The 14461-nt window shown below is 39.6% G+C and overlaps 1 protein-coding gene across 1 annotated transcript; it reads left to right on the top strand.

The window, feature by feature from the left end:
* Positions 1 to 9252: 9252 nt before the first annotated feature.
* Positions 9253 to 13498, top strand: LOC129103970 (glycoprotein hormone beta-5-like). Its single transcript, XM_054614619.1, has 3 exons — positions 9253 to 9281; positions 10696 to 10891; positions 13307 to 13498. Exons 1-3 carry the CDS (start codon positions 9253 to 9255, stop codon positions 13496 to 13498), a joined length of 417 nt encoding a protein of 138 aa, XP_054470594.1.
* Positions 13499 to 14461: the final 963 nt, after the last annotated feature.

The raw sequence follows: 14461 nt of genomic DNA, 5'->3' as shown, positions 1-14461 counted from the left end.
ACAAGTCAGTCAAAACAAAAAAAAGAAGAAGAAGATTTGTCTAAATTTGGTTTATTTCTAATCATACACATTTTTTTGTCTCCATCAGGATTCAGAAGTGCATTAAAACACAGGTATGGACATACATAGGATGTTTAGGATTATTCAATGCAGTGCAGAAGTAAATATCATTTTCCATTTGCAATATGATCAAACCTTTAACCAAACTTATTTGAAATCTGTGAAGTATTAAGAGATCCTGCCGGTCATAACCTCCTTGGCAGACGTATTGGCATAATTTCACGCACTACAACTACAACAACACAATGACATGAATGGTGCGGCCTGTCTGCACAGTTAAAGATTCAAGGACACTGCGGGCGAAATTTCAGACTTTCAATTTAGACTCAGACCACATTGCTGACACACTTTGTTTAAAGAAAGGCTGCTGCGGAACCCGGGGCCACAAAAGCAAGAGCTCAGTCATTCTTAGTCTTGAGTGTTGACTGAGGAAGTGCCAGTAACACAATATGGTGCCATATATATATATATATATATATATATATATATAAAAGCTTTACTGTAGAGAATCGGGCGAGTGATCAGTAAAACCTTGAATTTCAATTTGAAGAAGAGGGAAAGGTCTTTTTTAACCCTATGCAAACTTATTAACACAAAAATACTGTTACTTTTGGAAGTAAGAAAGGACATTACATAAACAGGACCTTACTAAATCCATTGGTCTGTCTTCCTATAACTGTTTTTACAGTATGTGTAGTGGGCTATAATAAACACACATCACCTCATCAATTAAATTCCTGTAAACGCATAATGAGATGAAAGATATCGTCAAATTACTGGCTAGAAATTAAACTATTTAATAACGGAAAATTCAATAATTTGAATTAGCCCAATACATCTATCTTTCAAGTGCAATAAAAACAAAACCCGGACCTTTTAGTCCGAGGTTAGTCCCATGCTTCTGTTCAACCTTAACGCAAGAGTCCGACAGAAATGAACATGTGGAAGAAGTGGACGACAACATTAATGCATGCACATTGTGTATGTGGGGGTTAAACCACTATAGCGAGGCATTTGAGCTATCCCAAGGCTTCATGTCAGCTGCTGACTGAGACACAAGGGCTGGGGGGGAGGTGAGAGAGACAGTGGACAGGGGAGAGAGAAAGAGAGGGATTCCTGATGAAAACACAACATTTCCTGATTGGATAAGATAAGATAATCCTTTATTAGTCCCGCAGCGGGGAAATTTGCATAAGCTTGTCAAAACCAAAAGAGACTTTTTTTTGTGAAGAATTTGTAATAATATATGTTTTTTTATTCAATTAGCAGATATTCATCAATATTACAAGACTTGTACTGCAGTGAGGAAGAGTAAGCCGCAAAAATAACTTTTATAGTGAAGAATTTATAGCAAATGAAATGCCCTTATCCACCGCTTAACATCCACTCCTTTGACCACGAAAAATATCTCAATCACGATCAGTCAGGTCACGCTGTGTCAAGTGTGAGTTACGATCTGGCACAACTGATCACAAAAGTCACATTGAAAACAAGATAACCAAAGCCTAAGACTCACAGAGAGTGACTAATGGGAAACTGTCATGGGACTCAAACACAGATATCATTTTGCAGGAAAGGATTACACCTAATCAGCTATAACTATAAAGACAAACATACACTGGTGTATAAGTCATGGTTCACAAGCAAAAGGCAAGAAACTCCGAGGGTGATGCCTTACATGTGCTGCTTAATGAGTCTGAGTTGTTGCCATCAGGTCAAAGGTCGCGGTAAAGAGGTAACTGTCAGAGCCAAAGATCTTTTATACCCTGCAGTAAAGCTCTGTTAAACAATTCAATGTGACATGTTCATCTCAGTGTGTGTGTGACTGTATTTCATTATTGATTGTTGGAGTTTTCATTGCATTGTTTATATTCGTCTTCATTACCTCCAACAAAAGGGGTTCTGTTTTCCATTTGGTTTGTTTATCAGCAGGATTACGAAGAAGCTACTGGCCAGAATGGAAGATTGAAGCGTGGACCAAGAAAGAATGCATTGCATTTTGGAGCGGACTGGCCTTGGTGGAGGTCTTGTAGTTTGTAATGTTTTCGTTGTATTTGTCTGATAATGTCACAAGTAAAAGATTATATTTCCAAAACTAACTAAAATAGAAAGATTAAGAAAAAGGGAGGGGTGAATACGTGAGGAAGACAAGTCAGGCACAACAGGTGAAGATAGATAGAAGTGATTGTGAGGATGAAGGGGAAGAGATCTTAAGGGGGAAACGATGAGATATAGAAGAAGAAGATAATGAGTAAGAGACAGAAGAGAGTGAAGGGCAAGGGACCGAAACAGAGATCTGGCCCGTGACAGCTTCCCTGAGTCAAAGTCACAAGTCTCTCCTGTCAGCTCTAATTGTAGCAGTAAGGCAGAGGGCGGTGAAACACATGGCACACTGTTGTGGAAAAAGCACCGGGAGGGGGGGGAACGTCATGAGGCCACCACACCAGCAATAAGTGCTTTTTTAAATGTATCTTTATGCATGTATGTATCCAGCTGAGGTGCACACATTAATATTGTTTATAGCAGTAGGCTGTGGCGAGGTCAGAGGAGGAGAATGGGAGTGAGGCATTCAGTCGATGTTCACACCTCAAAGCTGCACAAGTCAGCTGATTGAACAGTCCAGATCACCTGACAGCAACAAGAGCTACATGTGTCATTGTATGATTGTCATGTAGATCAAAAAGCAAGACCCAAAGAAATTCCTCCAACCATGTACCACCCATCCTACAGCATCCCATCCTGAAAATAATTACAATTCTCCTCTTGGAGCGGTAAAGAATGAAATAGAAGTTGTTTAGTAGAACATGACTAAACTGAATTTAGTATTAAAATGTAACCGACACAATCCAGAACTGATTTGACATCCAGAGTTTGTACAGTAGATGTAAACAAATACCTGTGGAAACCACATCTACCACATTTCCCTGCAGCTTCAGGTTTGACGATGCCAACCACTTTCTCTACCGATTGTTCCTTCCTTGTGACTCACTTTGGAACAACAACCCTCTCTCTCTCTCATCGGTTCTCTCTAAATGATTTCCAGCAGGTCTTTGTCTAAGACTGGGCGACAAATCAATAGCTTGTGTGTTGCTGAGCCTGTCACACAGAGTGTTCCCAGACACACCCTGGAAGATATGATAATAGTGAAAAGAGGGAGAGGCGATCTCTGCTTTCATTTCACTGAAAACACAACACAGACGTGAGTGTTGGACCTTCAGTGTAACGTCAATTTAAACGTGCACGATATCTGGACGTTATCGTGAGGTCACCGAGATACATCTTGTGTGTTCGTTACCCAAATAACCATTAATCTTTAGCAACAACTAAGCACATACAATGGAGACGATGCTTTGTGACAATTCTCACACTTATTATGGTTTCATTCTTACAATTATGCAAAAGAAAAAAAAAGAAATCAGCTCTACATGCAGAAAGGCAGCTGTTGGACATAGTCCCCATCCAGCCAATCCTGGAATGTCTCCAGTCAACCTTTCTGGCAAGCAGCCTGCTGCTCTAACCTTTAAACTGGGACCGTCACCAGTATCCCCAGTATGCCGCCATTCAAACCAGGTCATGCATACTGTGGTGCATTTCTAATCCAGTGTGCTTAGCAGAATGATTGTCAGGTCACTACACTTATCGTCTGCATAGGTGGGTTGTGTCAATGTTGTTCATCTGCTTTAGCGGCTGGGAAGTGTGGATTAATAGCCATATAACTGAAGAAAAATTAGGCCAAAACATCATTTCTGGATTTCTCTGTTTGTTCATAGAGCTGAAGATGAATGAAGAGAGTGCCCCAACTCATAACTCAGCCTAAACAAAGATCTTTAGTGAGGATTTGGCAAAACATTTTTCGTCCAGCAATTACACAAACACTATAATCTTTAAAATTTTGAAAAATAATGGACATAAGGTACAGAGAAGATTATCCATTTGAATATTCTCCTCTATCTTGCACTGTAACAACACCAAAGTAACTGAAAAGCATCTGAGACGGATCTTTAGTGTAGCAGGGTGGCCTGATAACAAATCTGTCAAACAGGATTTGTCAACACTTTTGTAGTTTGAAATCAGCCATGATGTCTCTGAGTGAATAAGCCTGATAGCCAATCAAAAGCTGACAGCCACTATTTGAGATTTGATTCCCAATTCCTCAAATAATAGCCTTGTGAAGCAAGTGATTGTTTGTTAAATGAGTGGCGTGGCAATAAAATGCCCTTTTAAATCAGATTGAAAATGTATTTAAATCATTATTATTACATGATGTGACATTAACATCTCATTAGTTTTACAACATTTGACCATAATACTGCTTTATAATATCAAGTGTTACAAAGTGCCTCCCCTATGACTGCAGGAATGTGAGATAGTGTCTGTTATGAAGCCGTCAGGAGCCAAAAATAGAAGCAGGGAACAAGTGTGTACGGCTGCTTTCAGATCAGTTCAGTTGAGCCGTGTAATGAGTCCTTGAGGAAGAACAGAGGACTTTTTTTAATAACGCACACATAACAAGACTGTAATGAGGAATCAGTCTTTGAAAAACAAACCCTGCAGAGGGAAACACGGGTGGGTGATTGGGATAACGTCATAATACCTGGGATCAATTACAGCTGGGTGGTGTAAAGAGCCAATGCATTCTTTACAACTGCAGATACTACTCGTTGGTCTTACATTTGAATTAAATACAAACATTAAAACAGTTTATTGTACTTACATGTAGCAGTGGAGTGTGTTTTGGGGGGGTGAAAGATGCAGGTCCAGCCAATAATGATTTCCAATGTGGAGGAACAGATTCTGCTCTGTAGTAGTTGGTGGAGATGAAACCTGAAGAGCAGTTTGAAGGATCTGCAGTCTGCAGAGCTCCAGAGGCCGGGCCGGACTGTCACCGGAGAACCCTCAGCCATACCGGTGTCGACTCTCACTGGGAGACTAAATATAGAAACCAGTCAGGGTTCAACACACACAAACCCCGTTCCAGTTTGGCACTGGTGGCTGTCATCCAGGCTAAAAGTAACTGGCCCAACAAGTGCATGTAACCTGAAGTTTAATGTCAAACCTGGTACCTGAATGCAACCCTGGAACAATTCTCAAACCTGGGTACCTGAATGCAACTCTGGAACAATTCTCAAACCTGGGTACCTGAATGCAACTCTGGAACAATTCTCAAACCTGGGTACCTGAATGCAACTCTGGAGCAATTCTCAAACCTGGGTACCTGAATGCAACTCTGGAGCAATTCTCAAACCTGGTACCTGAATGCAACCCTGGAACAATTCTCAAACCTGGGTACCTGAATGCAACTCTGGAACAATTCTCAAACCTGGGTACCTGAATGCAACCCTGGAACAATTCTCAAACCTGGGTACCTGAATGCAACTCTGGAACAATTCTCAAACCTGGGTACCTGAATGCAACTCTGGAACAATTCTCAAACCTGGGTACCTGAATGCAACTCTGGAACAATTCTCAAACCTGGGTACCTGAATGCAACTCTGGAGCAATTCTCAGACCTGGGTACCTGAACGTAACACTGGAACAATTCTCAAACCTGGGTACCTGAACGCAACTCTGTTCTCCTCTCGTTCATTCATAAAGATTTAAACGGATGGAGAATACAAACTTCTTGCTAATTTACGAGAATATATAGAAAAAATAACGTTAATGTTACCGTTAAAGGCAGGGCACATATTAAAAGTTGTGAAACAGCATTTAAAGTATTAGTTATTAGAAGTAAGCAACAGGGGCACTGTTTGTATTGTACTGCAGTAATTTATACATACATATATATTGTTGTTGTTTTTTCAGACACAAATAAGCTATCCACATTAGGTGTTTTACACCTATAACAAATATAACATTCGGTGTAAAACAAGGAAAGTGTTCTAGCAAATTGTAAAACACAAGGAACACAAATTCCATTAAGGAGCAGAGTAATAACAAAGCTTACTAAACTAGAAAAATAGCATCAAAGCTAGAGTTGGTTAAACTGCTGTAACATGGTTCAGTGCTCAAAGGTCACAGGTGAGCATCAATACTACAAGTGAGCACCAGAGGTCAGCACAGCATCACGATACTGCTGAGCCTGTGGATCTGCAGGCAAAACCAACAGGATGTCTCAGTGTTTTAGTCTTTATTCATATGTTTGTTGACATTCTGTTTCATAATGAGCTGTTCAGTGTTACTGACATCTTTGACTGCAGGCCACTGAGCAGCTCTACTGGGGCAAATGGGTGAAAAGTGCCTTGCCCAAGCTCAGTGGTGGTGGTTTGTCAGTTATTTTCCCCTAAGAAAACAAGGATGAGTTTTAAACCCTTAAAATGCCACAAGTTTGAACAGTTATAGTTCAATGACAACTGAGCAAAACTTCATCTAGGGATGAAGATGATGTGACACGGTCAAAAGCTCCAGAACAAGTTAGTAAGTGGACCTTAAGAGTATGGATTGATTGGATGGAACGGGCCAACAGGTCACAGACCCTGGGGCCCAAAGTGTCAGATACACACAAAAAAGATACAAAGAGACTAACAACGAATATAAAAAGGAGCCAATCATTCACGAAGAGACACAAAACAACTAAAAAGAGACACAAGACGTCTACAAATAGTTTCAAAACAGCCACAGACAAAAAATAACTACAAACACCAAAACAACTACAAAGAGACACAATATATCTAAAAAGAGACTAAATGAACACAAAGAGACTAAATTACCAGAAAGAGACAAACACGATGTCTACAAAGTGACACAAACCACTACAAAGAGTCACAAAATGACCACAAAGAGACACAAGATATCTAAAAAGAGACAAAAAACAACTTCAAAGAGACACTAAATTACCACGAAGAGACAAACAAGTTGTCTACAAAGTGTTACAACCCGGCTCTCAGGCTGCAACATGAAGGAGACAAGACAAGTGTAAATGTAATAAATAGGCACATTTATTTCACAAATACTAATAACTAATAACATAAACTAAACTAAAACTAAAAACCAGCAGCTGGGTCAGCCAAGCAAGAGCCCCAGGAGGAGAGAGCTGAGATCCCTGTTCAGGTGCTGAGTCTTTATGACTGGGACTCTACGATGCTCAGGTGTAGCTCATCAGCAGCAATCAACAACCTGAAAGACAAAGAACCAAAAAGCCGGACATTGACCCCTACTAGGAAGGAAGGGTCGTCACAAAATAACTACAAAGAGTCACAAAATGACCACAAAGAGACACAAGACATCTACAAAGTGGCACAAAACAACTACAAAAAGTTACAAAGCAGCCATAGACAAAAAACAACTACAAAGCACCAAAACAACTATAAACAGACACAAAATTGACCAAAGAGACACAAAATGGCAACAAAGAGACATAATTCATCTACAACTAGACACAAAACAACTACAAAGACACACTTAATGACCACAAAGAGACACAAAATGACCACAAGAGACACAAAACAACTATAGAGAGAAACTTAATGACCACAAAGAGACACAAAACAACTATAAAGAGAAACTTAATGACCACAAAGAGACACAAAACAACTATAAAGAGAAACTTAATGACCACAAAGAGACACAAAACAACTATGAAGACACACTTAATGACCACAAAGAGACACAAAACAACAATAGAGAGACACTGAATGACCATAAAGAGACTAAACAACTATAAGTCTGCATGTCTAAATGCCCAGAGGCCCACTGTCTCATAATCCGCCCATGCTTTAGAGGAGATTGTTTTAGCTGTCTCCATGGTAACGACTGAATTCTCAATCTCATCACTGAAGTTGTTATGGTGCTACCCGATGTACCAACACCTTTTCTAAGACATATGACGGCTTTTTTCCCCCTTTAGGGTAGTTGTTTTTCCTCACATCAATAAGATCACATTTCGGCTTCTGTTCTTTCCTTGCAGAGTTTTAAATGTGCTCACTATTTGGCAGAAGTATTAGGAATCCTACCATTGCTTATGCAGGAAACTGGCCCTCAGAAGTGGAGCTGGTTCTTTTAAAATGTATTAATTAATGAAATGAAAGTATTTCCCTCTAAAACTTAAAGAAATAATGACAAAAAAAAGCAAAAAGCTGCCAATAATTGCACTGTAGAGCAGGAGTGTGGAGATCCAGGTTTACACCCTTTTGTACTGGATTACAATCATCCTCATTGTAATCCTCTCTGTTCATCCGATGACATCCTGTTATTCCACACCCTGCACATCGTTCAATAACAGCCTCCAGATGGGTAATCTTTCCCCCGATAGTGAGGAGGACCGGGCCCTCTGAGAGGAGAGTCAACCCGTCCTCTGGCTCAATTTTTCTTCTAATCTAACTTTAATTGCTTGGCCTCAATTTTTTTGAACTTTTGCTTTTAAAAAAAGATTAATTTCCCGAACTACTTGAGAGCCGTTCTGCTCCGTTGGCTCCACACGCTGCCCCCGGGGGCCTCCGCTCGAAAGGTAATTTCTTGATGAGGTGCTTACTCACCCAAATCAATTCTTCCCCTTTCTTCACATCCTCATTGTCTCCTACACAGACTGACACATGCATCCTTTTTTTGTTGTTTTTTTTTTGCTTTACTCATGCAGTAATAGCCAGCTTTCTCTCTTGACTGTGAGGAAATGTCAAAAAATAAATAAGGACATAATGAAAAGGGTGGGACAGAGTGGCGAAATAAGACGAGTGTTGGAGCTCAGGGGTGAAGTCATTACAGTCGGCGTGTGAGAACAGGAGCAGGGTCGGACTTATGGAGCCGGCTAATTGGGCTTGGATGATTGAGTAGACACAGGTAGGCTCTGTGTTGGAGTATGTTTCCCCCCTCCATCTCTTCTGTGTGGATGAGTACGAACAAAAGGGAAGACTCTTTCCCCCCCTTAATCAAGCTAATGGAGTGGGAACGAGCCAAAGGGTGATGTAGATGGGCAGCGACAGGTAGAAGGGCCTCCAGGGGGGGTTTAGTTTAGGGAGTCAAAGGGGGGGGACGGAGGTGAGGACTTCACCCTCTGAGTGGCAGGACATGAGATGATAAAAAGCCCTGTCTTGTCCCGTCAGATCCATTAGTGGTTCAGGTCTGAGGAGCACACAGGGACGAGTTCTTGTTATCCGTCCACGCTGCCAAAGAGTAACTTCAGAGCTGATAGCAGAGGCATCAAACGTGCGTCATTTGTATTCTTATTGTAGATTCAACAGTTAAAACATTTGCGAGATGATCCTGCAAAGAAAGAAGTCACAGTGGTGAGTGAATTCAGCTTTAATGCTTCATGAGGAGTCATTTTCTTTCACCTGTTGTTCACCTGAATTTAAGTGTAATGTCTAAAAGCTTTATGTTAGATCTTTTCCCAAACGGCTGTTTCAAAGGTCAGGAATGGACTCAAACTGTTTAAACAACATTTTTAATTGTATTTACATGTCCTTTTATGTTTCTTTTGCATTTTGTCTTTTGACTATTTTGTCACTGAAGTGCTGAATATATAAACTTGTCTTGCTTTATCATAAAAAAATAAAAATGTAATGGGCAGTCTGTTGTCGAAGATCCATATGTTGATATGACCAAACTTTGAAGAACAGCTACTGAATGGATCTTTCGATTTCAGATTTCAGATTTCAAGTTACAAGTTTAGATGATGTTCAACAGAAAACCTGTTGAACATCACTTCAGCTCGGCATGTTGGGTAATAAGACGACCACTACTAATTCATTTGATTCTGTGGTGTCAATAACAGACATTTCAGAAGCGTGTCATTCATCGTGTGGTCTCTTAAAGACTTAGTTGTCATAAAATATGCAGCTGTAAATCTTTTTAAAGAGGAAAAATAAGTGAATAAATTCAACCTTAATGAGCTTTTTTTACAAAACTGCCTTTTTATTTTTTTTTTTTTTTTTTAATTCGGTTTCAAGTACATAAATCCATCACCAGAAGAATGACACTATTTTATCATAATTTAAAAACACAGTATACTTATTTATATTTCAAGAAAAGTTCAATGGAAATTTGTAATTGAATTACTTTAAAGATCCAAAAATGCTTCGTAACGTGTTTGCCAGACTGGGATTAGTTTACGGGACTGTTACTTTAAAGTTGTTCATCATTAAGTGTTTTTGTCGTCTTGCTCTGAGGAAATAGAGCTTCAATGGGACTTCCTGATTGTGGAGCTCTAGTGTGAGGAGTCAAACGGTCAGTCTTTATAACATCAAGATGGAAATTGCAGCATGTCTTGGAGGTTTGTCTAAAACAAACTGAGGGTTAAATAAGCTTAACTTCAACAGCAGAATCTCATTAACAACATCTATAATAAACAGCGTATAATGATATAAAACTAGAATAAATGTAGAAGCTGATAACAGGCACAAGAAAAACTAGTTAAGTATCATCCTGAACACGACTCCTTCACAGTGACCTCAGAATGCATTAGAGAGTCTGTGGTTAAGAAAAGCATTAAATATTACTGATTACTACAAAAGAACACTCTTCTTTTTAGCCTCAGGACTGGAGCTGGTTTGTGTTCTGTCTCTGTTCTGCTTTAGTGTCCTTGAGCAAGTCACTGACACCTTTCCAGCTTAAAAACCCTCCTTTAACTTCTCATACATCTCCATCTTTCCTTCACATATGAACACACCAGGCTTTAACCTTTGACCTCTCGCCCTACAGGAGGCCCGGACTGCTTCTACTGTCTCTGCTCTGGATCTCTCTGCGGCCGGTCTCCCTCCAACGACCGTCAGCCGTCAACCTGCGGCGCTTCATCGGCTGCGCCGTCCGGGAGTTCACCTTCCTGGCCAAGAAGCCAGGGTGTGGCGGGCTGCACATCACCACCGACGCCTGCTGGGGGCGCTGTGAGACCTGGGAGGTGAGGGTGGGGCAAAGCAGAGCTGACAACTTCACACAAGAGATGGTCGTCTGCTGTTTGAATCAGAAGGAGAAGAAGATGGATTAAATGTAGAGTCAGAGAGAGAGAGAGTCAAATGCAGAGAGAGGGAGACAGAGATAGAGAGAGAGAGAGAGAGAGAGAGAGAGAGAGAGAGAGAGAGACAGAGAGTCAAATACAGAGAGAGAGACAGAGAGAGAGAGAGTCAGAGACAGAGAGAGAGAGAAATACAGAGAGAGGGAGACAGAGAGAGAGAGAGAGAGAGAGAGAGAGAGAGAGACAGAGAGACAGAGTCAAATACAGAGAGAGGGAGACAGAGAGAGAGAGACAGAGAGAGACAGAGACAAATACAGAGAGAGAGAGAGAGAGAGAGAGAGAGAGAGAGAGAGAGTCAAATACAGAGAGAGAGAGAGAGAGACAGAGAGAGAGAGAGAGAGAGAGAGTCAAATACAGAGAGAGAGAGAGACAGAGAGAGAGTCAAATACAGAGAGAGAGAGAGAGAGAGAGACAGAGAGTCAAATACAGAGAGAGAGAGAGAGAGAGAGAGAGAGAGAGAGAGAGTCAAATACAGAGAGAGAGAGACAGAGAGACAGAGAGTCAAATACAGAGAGAGAGAGACAGACATTTGTTTTCTCTTCCCTTCCTCCACAGGGAGGTCAGAGCAAGGTCACACATACAGCAGACAGATGCATAAATATTAGAAACAGAAACATGTGCATCTTTCTGTGTTCCTTATATCTGACTTTTTGTCACATACTAACGAGAGGCTGCGTGAAAACTATAAATCCTGCAGCGTGCAGTAAAACTGTACTTAAGGTGAAGTGACAGCAGCGCTCTCCTTAACGATGCCTCAAGTGCAGAAACGACACAATTGGATTTCATAAGTCAAAAAAAAAAAGAAGTGCTGTGAAATCTCAAGTTTCATCTGGTGCATTGTATTCAGTGACAAGAGGCATTAGGAGGCTCATGACTCTCTCTCTCTGCTTTGTTATTGTGGAGGAGCTGATGGTGCGTTCAGGAGGCCCCAACTTTTGAGGTCGGGCTGGGTGGAGGGAGTCGATGTCCGACTTCATGGCCAGTCTGTAGGACAGACAGGTTTCACAGCCTCCACCTGATGTGAACAAACGTTATGAAAGAGAATTCTTTAAATTACTGCAACAGCAGAATAAGATTAAATCTCTTGAACGCCGACACTACAGGAAATGAATAGAAGCTTTGCAGATGTGTCACAAAATCTCCTGCAAACACAGCTTCACTGGAGGCTCACTGTGTGCAAGTTATGATGAGCTGAAGAAAAAGACTTCATTTCAAAAAGGAAAAAGTCAAATAATGGTGGATTTGTTTCCACGTCGGGTTACTGTGACATGAGGAAAAAGGTTTTAAAGGTAGCTGGTGAAGCTTTTATAACAATGACGGTGCTCTTAAAGTTTAGTTTAAGTTGGTTGTTTTCAACGATAAAAAAGTCAATACTTTTGTAGACGTACTCTATATTTCTCTGGCATACTAAATAGTCTGGAAGTACAGGTATTCAAATATACAGAATGTTGTTTTTGAGGGAGGAAATGCATTCAACACAGTGAATATATTTATTTCTCCACATTTCCACATATTGATGGAAATATTATTTAATCAAAAAAACATTGATAGAGCTTTCAACTTGAATTTGACTGAATGGGTGTTGTAATCAAGGTGCTTTGCGAACATAGAAATTCAGGAACAAACAAGTTTAAATTTATTAAATTTAATAATTGCAGGGCTATCAGAGAATAATCGCTCAAAATGTAGTAACTAATAAACTTTTGTGGCATGGACAGGTGTTTCCTTTTTCCAAAATGTAACAATAAGCAACTTAAATCTTCAGAATAAGCTGTTGTGGAAAACTAAGAGACGGTTAGCTGACCAAAAGCGATTAAATGTCCTATTCTTTATCAAAATGAGAAGATGTACATTTAGAAAACGAATTAGCTTAGTGCCCAAGAGCTATAAAACTCTAATAAGGCCGTCCAGTTAGTTTTACACCAAATTCTGTTGAGAAGAATGAAACGTCCAGAGCCAACATCAGCAACATCATCAAACTTTTTCAGATTAATAACCAGTTTAAGATAAAATAATCCTTTATTAGTCACGCAGCAGGGAAATTACAGCAGCAGAGAGGATAGTGCAAACAAGAGACATAGTAAAAAAAAAACAAGATCAAAACAAGTATTATAAATAAGTAATAACACAGTAAAGAATATTAAATAAATAAAAAAAGTAGAAAATCCACAATAACTAAAATATTATAGAAACAGACAGAATACTTTTGGTATCTTACAGTGGATTGCACATATTTTTATATTATATTTCTATTGTTTATGAGTAAAGGTTGTTAAGATAATTTGTGTCTGTTATGAGCAGAAGCCGGTCCTGGACCCTCCCTTCATCGAGTCCTACCAGCGGGTCTGTACCTACAACGAGACGCGTCTGGTCTCCGTGAAGCTGCCCAACTGCCAGCCCAACGTGGAGCCCACCTTCACCTACCCCGTGGCCCTGAGATGTGACTGTGGCGTCTGTCGGACCAGCACCACCGAGTGTGTAACGTCTGTCTGAAAACAAACCTGAACACAGTGGAAATACATGTTGTTTTATATATATGTGGTACACCCCCCTGTTCATCCCCTTCTCACTACTCGACAAAGCCAATTCTTTGAACAGATGTGATTTAATGTAATATTTTGACCGTTCACAATAAGCCTATGTTTTTCTTATTATAAGGATATACTGTATATACAATTTTCTTTACTGGTAATATGATAATCACATGGGGGGGTGATTCAGTAGTTTGAACAAAAAATACCAAATACTTTTCTTTAAAAATATGAGTAGGATTTTTCAGGGTAGTACGCCATCATGTGACTAAGGTAACAAATGTATTTTTATCTTTATTCATAACTAGCTGACTTTATGTTGCGATAAATAATGTTATAGCTCGCAACATTAGTGTTGTGCTAACTAGCTGGCTTGAATTCTTCGCTGTAAGTATTCGTGGTGATGTGTATGTTACTCTATATTAATGTTTTGGTTAAATTGAAAGCACCATCAAATTTGAAAATACAGATATGCACCTATACCAAGTTTGGACAGTTTAAATTTCTTTTTGATCTGTACAAACAAAATTTGTTTAATAGTAATAAAGTTATAATCTGTTTTTGACATAATTACCCTATAAATGCGTACTACTTGTGCACATATCATATTGCTATTCAAATGATACATATTTTAAAATAAATTATACATTGTTCTTAAGGTGAGCATCTTATCCCTTTTTCTCCTTTTAAGGACTGCTCGGCCGAAGAATCAGGTAATCAGCTAAAGTTACCTGAAGTCCTTTTTCAGCACTGCTGGTCTATTATTTTAATTATAAACTTATTCCACGGCTGTTAGTTTACTAAAAATATACGCTTATTATCAGATGTCCATAATAAAGTTAAATTTAGGTTCTTTTTTTAACACTGTTCATTTCTTATTTCCTGTAAAATATGTATACAATTTCTGTTATTTGAAATCCATTAA

The sequence above is a fragment of the Anoplopoma fimbria genome, chromosome 15, assembly GCF_027596085.1.
Source record: "Anoplopoma fimbria isolate UVic2021 breed Golden Eagle Sablefish chromosome 15, Afim_UVic_2022, whole genome shotgun sequence".
Classification (NCBI taxonomy): Eukaryota; Metazoa; Chordata; class Actinopteri; order Perciformes; family Anoplopomatidae; genus Anoplopoma; species Anoplopoma fimbria.
This window is presented reverse-complemented; position numbering and strand designations above follow the sequence as displayed.

Bases quoted from the DNA above. Each gene is read 5' to 3' on its own strand.
- LOC129103970 (XM_054614619.1), top strand. From the start codon at position 9,253: ATGATCCTGCAAAGAAAGAAGTCACAGTG. The intron at 9,282-10,695 runs GTGAGTGAATTC...CTCGCCCTACAG, and splicing joins CAAAGAAAGAAGTCACAGTG to GAGGCCCGGACTGCTTCTAC. The intron at 10,892-13,306 runs GTGAGGGTGGGG...TGTTATGAGCAG, and splicing joins GGCGCTGTGAGACCTGGGAG to AAGCCGGTCCTGGACCCTCC.